This window comes from Papio anubis, chromosome 3, assembly GCF_008728515.1.
Source record: "Papio anubis isolate 15944 chromosome 3, Panubis1.0, whole genome shotgun sequence".
NCBI classification, from domain to species: Eukaryota; Metazoa; Chordata; class Mammalia; order Primates; family Cercopithecidae; genus Papio; species Papio anubis.
In genome coordinates this window covers 69,965,774-69,978,620 of record NC_044978.1, presented here as the reverse complement: position 1 = coordinate 69,978,620, position 12,847 = coordinate 69,965,774, and the positions used below count along the sequence as shown (strand labels likewise).

The 12,847-nt window shown below is 34.7% G+C and overlaps 1 protein-coding gene across 3 annotated transcripts in view; it reads right to left on the bottom strand.

The window, feature by feature from the left end:
* The window catches only part of PDE5A (phosphodiesterase 5A), a 128,489-nt gene that overhangs the window by 42,749 nt on the left and 72,893 nt on the right, over positions 1 to 12,847 (bottom strand). For all 3 annotated transcript variants that reach the window (XM_003899129.5, XM_003899130.5, XM_003899131.5), the window contains exons 10-11: positions 5,501 to 5,676; positions 1,995 to 2,054 (exon numbers count right to left, since the gene is read on the bottom strand). In XM_003899129.5, the coding sequence (XP_003899178.1) occupies positions 1,995 to 2,054; positions 5,501 to 5,676 (236 nt within the window). The remainder of the gene's footprint in view (positions 1 to 1,994; positions 2,055 to 5,500; positions 5,677 to 12,847) is intronic.

Below are 12,847 nucleotides of genomic sequence, written 5' to 3'. Positions count from 1 at the left end.
TGACTCACAAAAAGAAGTTAAAACATGCTCGGTATACAGGAAGTGCTCAACAAATGTAGCTATTATTATTATCTGTATCCTCTTGTTTGGGCAAAAGAAATGTTGCTCTTTCATGCCTAGGCCTCTTCAAGGTCCTTATGTCTTCACTGTCTTGCATTGTCAGTTTCACACTGACTCCTGTGCCTTCGCCTTTGTCTAAGAACATTCTGCCTCTCTTGCTTGTGAGCAATGTCTGCTCACACATTCAAAACCTAACCAAACAATAAAAAACTTCACATGATTCAGGCAACACCCTTCATAGCTGCTCCTCCACTCTCTTTACACAAAACATTATAATTTTTGAATAGTCTATATTCATTTCTTCCACTATTTACTTTTACCTTTTGCAGTTTCACTTCCCTGAAACTGCTTTCTCAATAGTCACTTAACGAATCCACAGCAGTTTTTTCACAATCCTCATATTTCTCAACCTTCCTACCACTGATGAGATCTCCTCCCTTTTTGAAACTGCTTTATTTTGCCTTCTGTGCCACTGCACTATCCTAAATCTTCCTCCTTGTTTAAGTACCACTTCTCTACCTTCTTAGCTGTTTTCTTTTCCTGTTCCTTCCATCTAAGCCCATATTCACAGGAGTTCTGTTCTCAGTCTTTCCCTACCTCTCTGCACTTTCTCCAATTGATGCACCCCTATGATTTCACTACCATGGGATGTTAACTACCAAATCTCCACCTCTAGTTCTAAACACCACCCCGTCATCGCTCGAGTCCTGTCTTTTCTGATTGCTGAAGACGTTCACTTGGTTGTTCAACCAGCACCTCAAACTTATCTTGTCCTAAATCAAACCTACAGTTTCAGGGAAGTGAAACTGCAAAAGGTAAAAGTAAATGGTGGAAGAAATGAATACAGACTATTCGAAAATTACAATGGTTTGTGTAAAAGAGAGTGGAGGAGCAGCTATGAAGGGTGAAGACTGAATCATGTGATTCTTAATATTTCCACTTTAATGAATTAATGTCATCATCATTCTTTGAATTGCCAAAGTCAAAATATTTGGATCTTCTTTCCTCTCTCAGCACAGTGTTCTGTGCACAAGCTCTGGATGGTGAACTTGTATCCTCATTCTTCCACTGCATGGCAGTGAACTTGAGCAAGTCACTGGGCTTCTCCAGGCTTCAGTGTGGCTTTCATAACATAGTTATGAAGTTTACATGAGAACACAGTTGTGCAGTTTACATGAGAAGATGGACGTAAGGGCACAAAGAGTTTAGCATGTGGCAAACTATGATGAGGATGACAGAAAAAGAATCTCGATGATCTGTTCACACTTTTCCCATTCCTTACATAACTCTTGTCACATCTCACATGGCCCTTAACCTATGTCATCGCAAATACATTTAAACACAGGAGGATAACCTTGGTTGTAAAGTGTTAAAGTGCCTCAAATTTTCATTAATCTCAACCAAGCCATTCCAAACCAAGACCTACAACATACATCTACTTACATATCTATGTGCTTTTCTCTCATTGTGTGCTAAATAATGCAAAGAGAATTCAGGAACTGACCTTATTTGACCCCAATTTCAAACAGCATTTTATAAGCCGTATGGTCAGAAATTAAAATCACTCTCAATTCTTGATAATACAGAGCAGGTATCAGTAACAAACTATAAATTGTTTTGTTATTACCCTAGCCAAACAACCACCTCATGGTCCCCATTTCCCCAGGAACTAAAAGAAAAGTAAAATTAATTTTGGCCCCCAAAAGATGTAATGATTATAACAATTACTGGAAAACAGTATCAGAATCATACACTGTATTACACAGTCAGTATAAGTTATCTAATGACTTTTGCTTTGTATTATCAGTGACTTTGTATCCCTGCAAGAAAGCAGAGTTAATTAAAGATTTTTATGAGTATCTATCTAAATATTTACCAAATTTGGTTAGATTTGGTGTCTGAAATTAGCAATTTTTAAAAAGAAAAAGAATTACCGCTAACGACTGTAGCTCTCTTGTTTCTTCCTCTGCTGCTGAAGCATGATACGACAGAACCTACAGGGTAGGAAAAGAAGTCCAGGTTACACAGGAGAGAACTACCAAATGTAGACTAGAACTTCAAGCTTGGAAATCTGCTAAATCTTCCTGGAGAGATAATTAGAATCCTCAGAATGCCAAATCTTGTTTGCTGCTTTCTTCAACAGTGAAAAACCCAGATTTAGATTCCATCGCTTGTTTTGGAAAACAAAAAGTTATGCTCCCTACGTTTAAAGAAAACTCTTGTAACTTCCATTCTGACATTATTGCTATAACAAACACATTATTTATAAGCCAGCCTAGAAATAACTTTTGGCTCAAACTTGGCAGAAAATTTATTTTGTTTTGTTTTATTTTTTAAGACAATATTGACCTTTAGTTATTTTTGCTTGTGTACAGAATTAAAGGGAAAATCTTTGCATAATCTGACATTTTGATGTTAATATTTGGAAAGAAAGTAGTCTAGAAGTGGCTCTCAGATGAGGCCTGTAACCATTCTAGAATTCACACAGAAAAACTGGATGCCTGGGACATAGGCATACAGATTTAAGGATCCCTTTACACTCCTACAATTCAAGAGCTGAGAAGAGAGTAGTGCTGGCCTGTAAAGCCATCCCTTGACAGTTGAGGACACTGAGGCTCAGGGAGTCTCATGATTTGGCTGTAAGCTCACACCTAGTGAGAGGACAAGGAGACTTAGGACCCAGCTTTCAATTCCTAACCTATACACGTTCCATTACTTAGTAGAGTTTAAAAATCAGGCTTATTAACTGAATTTCCATTGTCAAAAGTCATCATTTCTAAGTACAGGTTGAGCACCCCAAACCTAAAAATCTGAAATCCAAAATGCTCTAGTGAGCATTTCCTTTTGAGTGTCATGCTGCTGCTCAGAGTTTTGGATTTTGAAACATTTTTGGGTTTGAGATTTTTGGATTTGGACTGCTCAACTGTTAAGTATAATGCACATATTTCAAAAATCTGAAAAAAAAATGCAAAATACAAAACACTTCTGGTCCCAAGCATTTCATGTAAGGGCTACTCAAACTGCAAAGCGATTTTTTAAAACATTCTTTTAAACCAAAGTAGTGGTTGTATTTAAAATACCTATTGTGCTTTGAAAGCATATTTTTTCAAAGTTCATTTTTGACAGAGACTACACAGATTTACAAAAAAAACCCAAAAGCTTAAAAATCATTGATGAAAAGGTAGCTCATTTTCAGACTTTAAATGGTGAGTAAGGTAATTCAGCAACCCAAACCAGTATTTCTTCAACCAGTCTTTAAAATTTTAAGTAATGAAAAATTTAAAGCCAAATGATACATATTTGTACCATCTTATGATTTAGAACTGTTACAATACTGCACTACATTGCATCTTTTTTGCCATTTGAACCATTAATCACTAGGAAACCTCAAGAAACTCATAACTGCTCTCTCCTGTACATGTGAAATTGATGGGTCATGGCTATAACCTGTTGCTACTGAGACCATAGTGGTGGTTCCCCAAGAAAAGGTAAGACTGTGACCATGAATTAGACTAATATTAACAAGTGCAGTGCAACATGGATATATGAATAAAGAAATGACACAATAAATTCTAAGTTAAAAAAAAGTTTATCACACACAAAAGATAAAAATAACATCTTACACATGGGGCATAAAGATTAACTGTTTTAATACATGTAAGCATTAGAATACACTTGAAACATTTGATAAATTTAGTTATTTTTATTGTCATCATTGTTTTATTGTTATTAGAATGATCACAATTTCCAAGTCGAAATAATTTACTATCTTTTGAAGACCTGAGGGATTTGTGCCCTTGGCTTTTGTCCAATGGCCTCATAAAGAAAGGACCATTTTTTTCAAAGTTGTATCTATGATCATAGAAATGACTTCACATATGACCTGAAATAAAAAACTTTTTATACTAGGTAAAAGCCTAATTATCCATATAATTAACTGAAGGAGAGCTACAAAGATAGAAGTAAGTCTCAATCAGGAAAATATTCAGAGATTTTGAACAAAGTAATACAAAGTGTGGGACTGCTTCAAACTAAGCCAATGGGAGGGGAAGGGAAGTGCAGAGGAGTGAGGTGGGAATGGATGGAGTGATAATGGCCATGGGTTGATAATTACTGAATGGATCATGAGGATGTGAGGGCTTATTAAGCTGTTCTCTCTACTTCTGTATATATTTGAAACTTTCCATAATAAAGCATTAAAAAAAAGAAATAACTTCTAATTGATAGCTTAGATTCAATTTTTCAATGAGAAACCATGGAACTGAAAAAATTAGATTAAATATTATACATAAAATATATAAACACATACACAGATATATGTATATATGTGTATATGTATATTTAAAGCTATTTGTACACATATGTACATGTGTACATGTACCTAATTGAAACTATATTTGAAATATATACTTTTGTATATATGTGTTACATATATACTTGAAACAGATGTCCACTGGTTTATAATTGAACGTCTTTTATATAATACTATAGCAAACCTATTAGTATAATATATTTGGCATAGAAAGTAAAGGGTACTATCTGGTAAATTTTATATAACATATGTCCCTCTAGCTCTTTAGGTTAGTTATGTACTTAAGAGAGATTGAGGAAAATGTTATTATATCCCAAACACTGATTTTCTCTAATTTCAACTAGATAAGAAATCTCCATGTTACATCAATTGAATAATTTTAAGGCAGTTAGTGAAACATATATAGAAAGGACTGACCCTGTTGGAGTTGGCCGGTCCTTTGTGAGAAAGAGCATTCCTCGGTCAGTCCCTGGGAGCCAGTGATTTCTTCACTCGCTACCTGCACCTTCAGTCACTTGGGGGAGCTTGGTCGTCATACAGATTCCGAGCTTCTACCCAAGACTTGCTGAATCAGAACTTTCAGAAGTAGGGTATATAAATTTGTAGTTTGAAATAGTTTCTCAGATGATTCCAGGAGTTAAAACTCTTCCTGCTTTTCGTTGATTTTATTTTTTCTTTTCCTCACTTCTAATTCTCTTAAGAGTGCCTAGGGTTTCTGTTTTTTGTTGTTGTTGTTTGTTTGTTTGTTTTTAATTTTTTTTTCACAACTGTTCTCACGGAAAGATGGGGAGGCTCAGGCAATGGGAAAGGGACAGATAAGTGGCAGTAGTTATCTGTGTCAATGGTTATTAAAGTCAATATTGCTTTCTACAGAAAAAGCAAAGGCCTAAAGGGATAAACATCCTGAGTTGTGGTTTGGTTATATGACATTTGACAAGTTTCTTAAATATTTTGAGTCTTATTTCTTTCACTCTTTAGTTGAGGATAATAAGGATCTCATCATCTGAATCACATAATTTTGGTGAGGACATAATGACCGAACACACACACACCATGGGTGATTATGAGGGAAAGGTCAAAGCTAAATGTCTGGCTGTCTGGAGTGAGAGGTCCCTAAACTTCACCCACCTCCAATGTGACCATTTGCTTGGCCATGGCTCTCTCCACTGCTTCATACATCTGCGTGTTCTGGATCCCCAAGCCACAAAAGATGACAAAAGCTTCCAGAAACTGTTCGTCATTTCGGTTGAAGGGCTTAACCTTGCCAGTATTCTCCTCCATCTTATTAACAAGTTGGCAAACCCCTATAACAATCCAAGAGATTAAGCAAATGTTATTGTTGATTATCATCGTTTTTGTGCATTTTAACAAACACACCCAAAGATTGTCTTATACTTTTCTTTTAGGAATGCTTAGTGTGTCAAAATAAGCAAATTAACCCCCACAAATATAAGCTAGAGAAGTAAACAGAATTTATATGAGAACTAGTTTCACGTAGTTCAAAATGTACATTGCTGGCGTTCAAAAAATCCTAGAGTACTATTTTCTTCCAGAGTCAGTCACGAATTTTAGATCAGTTGAGTCCCCAAAGACAATTTGTCCTTTGGAAACTAATTGGATTTTTGTACACTTGCCAAGAGAACAATTCTGATGTACATCAGAATTTTGGGTCAAACAGATCTCCTTTCCTTACTGAGAAACCAGAAGTTTAAATACACACACACACACACACACACACACACACACACACACACACAAATAGAATGCAGAAAGGAGGCAACTGACATAGGAAGTCTCAAATTTCAAATCTATGCCTCTGTATCCAGGAGAATCAAATTTGCAGAAAACTTCTGATGCTGCAAATAAGTATGCAAATAAAAATGACTACTTAGAAATAAAAGTCAAACATGTAGTCAACATAAATGGAACATTAGGATAAATCTAGGAACATCAACATCTTCACTGCAGTGGTTGTTCTATGAGTTTCTGAGCCTAGTGGTCTCTGTGAGGAGTGAGAGGTCACTCCGATGACCCAGCCTACCTCTGTGTAAACAAAGTATTGTTAAAGTCCTTATCATTTCTGTCTCTGAGTATATAATAACAGACTTCCACCATGTGCCCACTGTGGGATACACATTGTGCTAAATACTTTGGTAGACACATGATCTCTAGTCTTCACAATTTATTCTGCGAGGCAGATGTGACCATCCTCATTTTACAGATGAGGAAACTGAATCTCAGAAAGGTTACATCATTTGCTCTAAGCCACTTAGCTGGTATGTGTGGGTCTAAAATTCAATCTCCAGCTCAGCCTGCCACAAGGGCCACTCTCAATTGCCATACTACCTGTCAGATCATTGCTAGCAGTGCCCTGGTTGCATCTTGGCTTGCCCACACCTCTGCTCATGCTTTTCCACAGGTGTGCACTGCTCCCCACTGCCTTCCCTCCTGCCTCACCAGTTGATCCCTATACCTCCTTCACAGTGAGCTCCAGGAGGCCTCTAACTTACACGTGAGGCAGGCATTTTTCTGTTCCCTTAACATGACCAGTTGGTGTATCATAGCAAATTTTATTTCTATCTCTCTTTCTAGACTGTCAGTATCTTGGGCTTAGAGTTTTATTTATTTTTTTCAGCTCCATTTCTTCAGCTGGCAAAATGCCTAGCATATAGTAGGAACTAAAAAAATGTTTTCTGAATTAATGAAAGAATGTAGAATTGCGGCTCTGACTGAACTAGTTTCCCATGAAGACTGTAATAGTCTATTATCCTTTATTTTTCCTGGAGCACAAAAGGATTTCATAGAGTCTGGAAGATGGTTGCACATTAAGCTCCTTTACCACCATCAATGTTCACTTTCTTTACTTTTCATACTATAAATGATCTGGACTCCCCTTTTTGCTCTTTTTGTTTGTTTATCTACTTTAAACAGTAAAGATATCTATATGCTTATCTATTAGCATTAGTGCTGCAGAAGTTACTTTTCTATCAATTATTCCATAGTCAAGGGAAACTTTAAACAAGATATAATGAATTTGGACACTGCAAGTAAAAGCCATATACTAAATGGCAATCAGCATTCATTATCTTAAATGTATATATCCTGTGTGTGGAAGAAAACAACAAGAACAACAAAAAACAAAAACAAACCAAGGGTTATGTCCTCCAACCTTTGTGAATCCCCAAATTATAAATATGGAACTGTTTACACAGGCTTCTGTCTCCCAAATCATATTTTCTTGAGAGTCACGTTTCATGCCCTTATCCTCACATCGCAATGGAATTGCCTTTCAGTTTTACCAAAGTTTTCTCCTACTCGATAGCCTTTTTCATAAACAAGATTTTAAAAATTACTTCCTAAGAATTACTACATGTATAGCAAGAAAAGTACAACACAGAGGGGTTATGTGAATACCAAGTGATCTGCGAGGCTTATGACCTAGCTAAGTGTCTCTCTAGTACAATACTTCAAATCTATGCCTTGGTCAAAATTCACTGAATGAATATATTAAGAGTCGTTAAATTATACCTTTGGAATTGTTTGCAAGTCCTTTAAATGGAATGTTATGTGTAGAAATATCAAGGTTCTGCTGTAACAAATACAGCTCAGAGCAGAACAGCTAAAGTATATCCATGTTATGATCCACCATTATAGATATAGATCTATAGACACAGAGTTAAGCTCTGGGGAAAACAACAACAACAACAACAACAACAAATGGGTACTGAAGACAAACCATCCATCTAGGCATATAAATTAATTCTCTTTTGAAAGTGATATGAACAGCCATATTTAAATAGCATTCATGATAATCCCATCGATCTCTTTACACTCTTCAGAAAGTTTAATTATATCAAGCAAAAATACCCATGTTAAAACAAAAAGTTATCAAGAAAAAGAAAGTTTATAACAAATGGGGTTCCCTGTTTAAGAAAACTGAAAACCTGGGCACATTTACAGATAGAGTGTTCACAACTTCTTCCTTAATGATCTAAAAGAGTAAGGAGTACAAAAATGAAATTTAAAACTGGAAATTTGAGATGCCACATTACTCATAAACCATACAAACTCAGAATCATTTATATTTAAAAATGAAATGTTTAATGCCAAACCAAAAATAAAAGAGAACCATTCAGCAAAAATCCATTAATAAGTGTAATCGTAAATTAAGACAATATTCAAAAACATTAGGGGAAAACCAAGAAGTAGTGAAGTTAGACAGCAAACTATCAGTGCTACCTAATATTATAGAGTTCATAAAATACTCAAAATGTGGTCACCACAGTAGCTCTGAGAGCTGGTTAGCATTGAAGGCACCTCTGGAAATTATGCTGAAGGGACTAGATGGCTTCTAAAATTAAACAGTTATATTTTATTTTCCATAATTACAGGGATTGGATGTTGTTACCAACCAGTCTTCCTCCTGGCTCTTTGGCAGAACAGGAGGTCAATGCTTATACCCTGCTTGCAGTCTTATGTCCTCTCTACCACCTAACATGGACTCCAAAATTAGCATCCTGCCTTATTAAAGTATAAAATGTACCTTTTTCACCTATCTTGCAAATACTTTCATTTCTGCACTTTTCATTTGTCAATTGTCTTAATTTGGAGAGGTTTTTGCTATATAAAATATTTAATTTTTTAAGGAGCCAAAATAATTATCCTTACAATATTCAACTATAGTGCCTTACTTTTAAAACAGCCTTCCTCATTTTAATGTGATATATAAACCTGTATTTTCCCTAGTACTTTTATACACGTGTTACATTTAATCTTATAATCCAACTTAATTTTTTTCCCCTAACTGCTATTGGAGTCTTATAACATCTGACCAGTTATCCATTCTCTGATGATCTGAATTGTCACCATATACTAAATTCATATTTGTTTCAACTATTACATACTTTTTCCACAATTTAATATTTTTGAAATCAGTATGCACGTTATGATCAATAGCCTGTCATAGTAAATTGAAGTCATATTTTACTTTCTTGGAGATACATAAAGTGGCGTCTTTCATTCAAAAGTATCTTACTTAAAAATAACGAAATACACCCTACTCTGTTATATACAATAACACAATTATATATGTCAGATTGTGGGTCTACATTTAGACTTTCTGTTCTGCTTCATCAATCTTGGCATGTCTTTTAGTACCTATACCATACTTTTAATTATTTTACTTTTATATCATTTTAATTTCTGAATTAAATCTAAATTTAATTTCTGAAAGGGCAATAACCATCAGCTATAATTCTTTTTACACCTCCAGTTGTAAGTATTATCAATGTTTGTAAATGTTGATCAGGAACAACCTCCCCACTCCCATCCAAATCTCACAAGGATACATATTAAAATTGATGCAAATCTAATCTGGGGAGACTTGATATCTCATGAACTAGATTTTAATCATTTCAGAAATGTATTCACTTCTTAATGATTTTTAGATTTTCTAAAATGCTATAATTTAATTATGACTTTTGATTTCTTCTTTGTCATTTAGGAGAATGCTTTTCAGGTTCTAAGTGAGTTTTTTCCTTCCAATTTATCTTTTTGTTATATATGAACAGTTTTAATGCACTGTGATCTATGAAAGTGGCCAATAATTCTGCTTTTCAGAAATGACTGATTTTGTGTTGCATATCATCAATATTTGATTTCTGACACATATTTGAGAATAATCTGTATTTTTAAATTCTGAAACATGAAAGTAAAGCTATATATGTCAATTAAATCCACTTAACTTTTATCAATTCTAATGTTTATTTTTTCCTATAATTTAACGCTGACAAGTATACTTCAGGCCCACTATGATGATCATTTTGTCCATTTCTTCGTGTATTTTTAACAGTTTTAATTTTTGTATGTCAATGAGGCTATTTAGTTTATTAGCATTCACGACAATGACATTTTCCTCTGTGAGTTTTAATTTTACTCAATGAAAGGTGATTCTTTACATTATGCTTTACCATAAATTCTACTTTGTTTGATAGAAATATTGTTATCCCTATTCAATTTTTGCCCATGTTGTATAAAATGTGTCTTTACAAATGACGTATACTTCACAGGTTCCAGGAACTCCTTGGTGTTTCTGATCCACTAAAGACTACTTCTCTGTTTTCTAGTGCTACTAAAAAGTTTTCCTTATTTTTGTCTTTCTTCAGCCAATTATTAAAGCTGTCATCCTTACACTGATTTTTATTATATAGATCTTCACTTCTGTAATTCTAAACTATAATATCTTAATTCCATTTTTTTCTAATTTTCTTCCACCTATTACTGCCCTTATACCCTACAGTCTTATTTCCTTGTGCTTATTATAACTAAGCATAATTTACAGTTCTCTGAGAAAAAACCTAGATACTTTAAGTAATACGAGCAATGTATACCATGGAAGACAATGTACAATTATAAACAAATGAACAGATAGTGATATTGCCAAGTGATAAAATTTAATATGAAAAGTAAAATGAAGTATTAGTCAAACTTAAGCTAACATAATATTAGAATACTTACTTATGCCTTGGAATTCTACTGCAACATACAGAAGAGCAGCTCATCTCTACACGCATTCACCTATTTAAAGGTCCAACCCTGAGTAATTCATTAAATAAAGCCAAAATAAATTAACAGAGTAAGCTAAGATGATGTGGCAGTGACAATCAATGATTCCAAAATTTATTGAGGCCTACTCAAAAAAATTCTGCAGGCATGCAGGTCTCCCAAATTTTATTGATAGAAAGGAACTAAAACACGCCATTTGGAGCATCGGAATGATGTAGGTGTTTAGCCAGTTCAAATAGGCTAACAGAACAAGTTTGAAAGTGTAAGAGACTTAGAAAATTCATTGTGGAAGTAAAAAACAGAACCTTCTTACAGTGTACATGAGAAAGGATGAAGATAGTAACCAGCTTACAAATACATATTTATTTCTCATATTTCTCTGTCAAACAATGCGTGGTACAGCACTGTAATTTTTATTTTTATGCTTTTCTTTATTAATAAGGAGATGAAAAAGCAAGCTATTTAAAGTGGAGATGTTCTAAGCATCTGTTTTTGAAAAAAAAAATTTTCAATGGGAATAGAATTAATTTCTGGAAAATTTATCCTGAAATTGATATGGAAAAAATAGGCATTAAAATGTCTGGTAAATATGATATGGGAAAAAGGCATATTTAGCATAATAATAGGGAAAATACTTAGTGAAAATAAATGAACGTTCAATGAGAAATATATTTCCTTAAAAGTATTGGAAGCAAAGTAGTGGAAACACTGTGTATTAGCCAGAGCACTAAGAAAACATTTGATAGGAAACAATACCTCAGGGAATAAATGTGATGGGACAGCAGGCCCCATAGTGGTCTAATGTCTATAATTCCATCTAAATGTCAGTAATGGAAAAAATGAGAGGAAGGAAGAAGATTACAAAAAACACATGTGTCCATCTGTCTTTCTGCATGTAACTCTATAGGGATTCTCTATTAGAATTACATAATAGTGGAATCTGGCCTATGACATGTAAGACAAATTATCCACAACCATGACATTTTCCATGCTGCAACTGTAGATACATAAGTATAGTCCAGAAATCATATTCTTACTTTTGTCACTCTTGTAAAGTAGCAGGGAACACTGGAAATTTTCCCCCTTATATTTGGGATCTACTTGAGAACCTCCCTTCACCCCACACAAAACCTGACTAGAGAAATCATTTCTTTTTCCTTTCTTTTTATTTACAAGGATTTTTTCTCTCCAAAATCAACATTTGCCTACTTTTGGCTCTGTCATCAAGTAGGGTGATACAAAATACATGCCAAGAGAAGTCTGATTGTGTCATTTTTTATTTTTTGCTTACTTGTCTGACACAGTGACAGGATCACAGAATGTGAATTTTGAACAGATCTGAAAAATTACTAAGTTCAACTCCACAGAGGTGAGTAATGTGCCCATAAGTGTGGTTGAAGATGAGTAGCGCTAACACAGTGCTGTGAGTCCGACCCCTAGTCCAGTGCTCTTTCCATGTTGCCTAACTTGCTCTCATTTACCTTCACATAAAGTGACAAAGGGGCCTGATGCGTAACTTCCTCCAGCCACTCCCCATTCCCAGTTATTACTCCAAAGAAATGCTGCTGGGGAAAAGTGAAGATGTGACTCGATGGAGCAAGCTGCCACTCTGCTTTCCTTCCTGTGACAACTTACTAGTAAATAATGCATTCCTTCTGGAATTTAATTCCACATTTTCAAAGGCCAAAGACAGCTTGTAGTAAATCTTCATACTTATAAAAAAGCATTTTAAACAGCATAACATTTATAATATAGTTTTCCCCTTGACCTCCCTAGGAAATAAAATTTTATAACATTTACTTGGTATCATATTGTAAGGCGCCCTTGGCAGTTTTCTCTTATTGCTTATGTTAGAGATCTGATCAGTGACAATCTTTTAAAAAGATCTCACAGATTCATTAGCCTCTACTT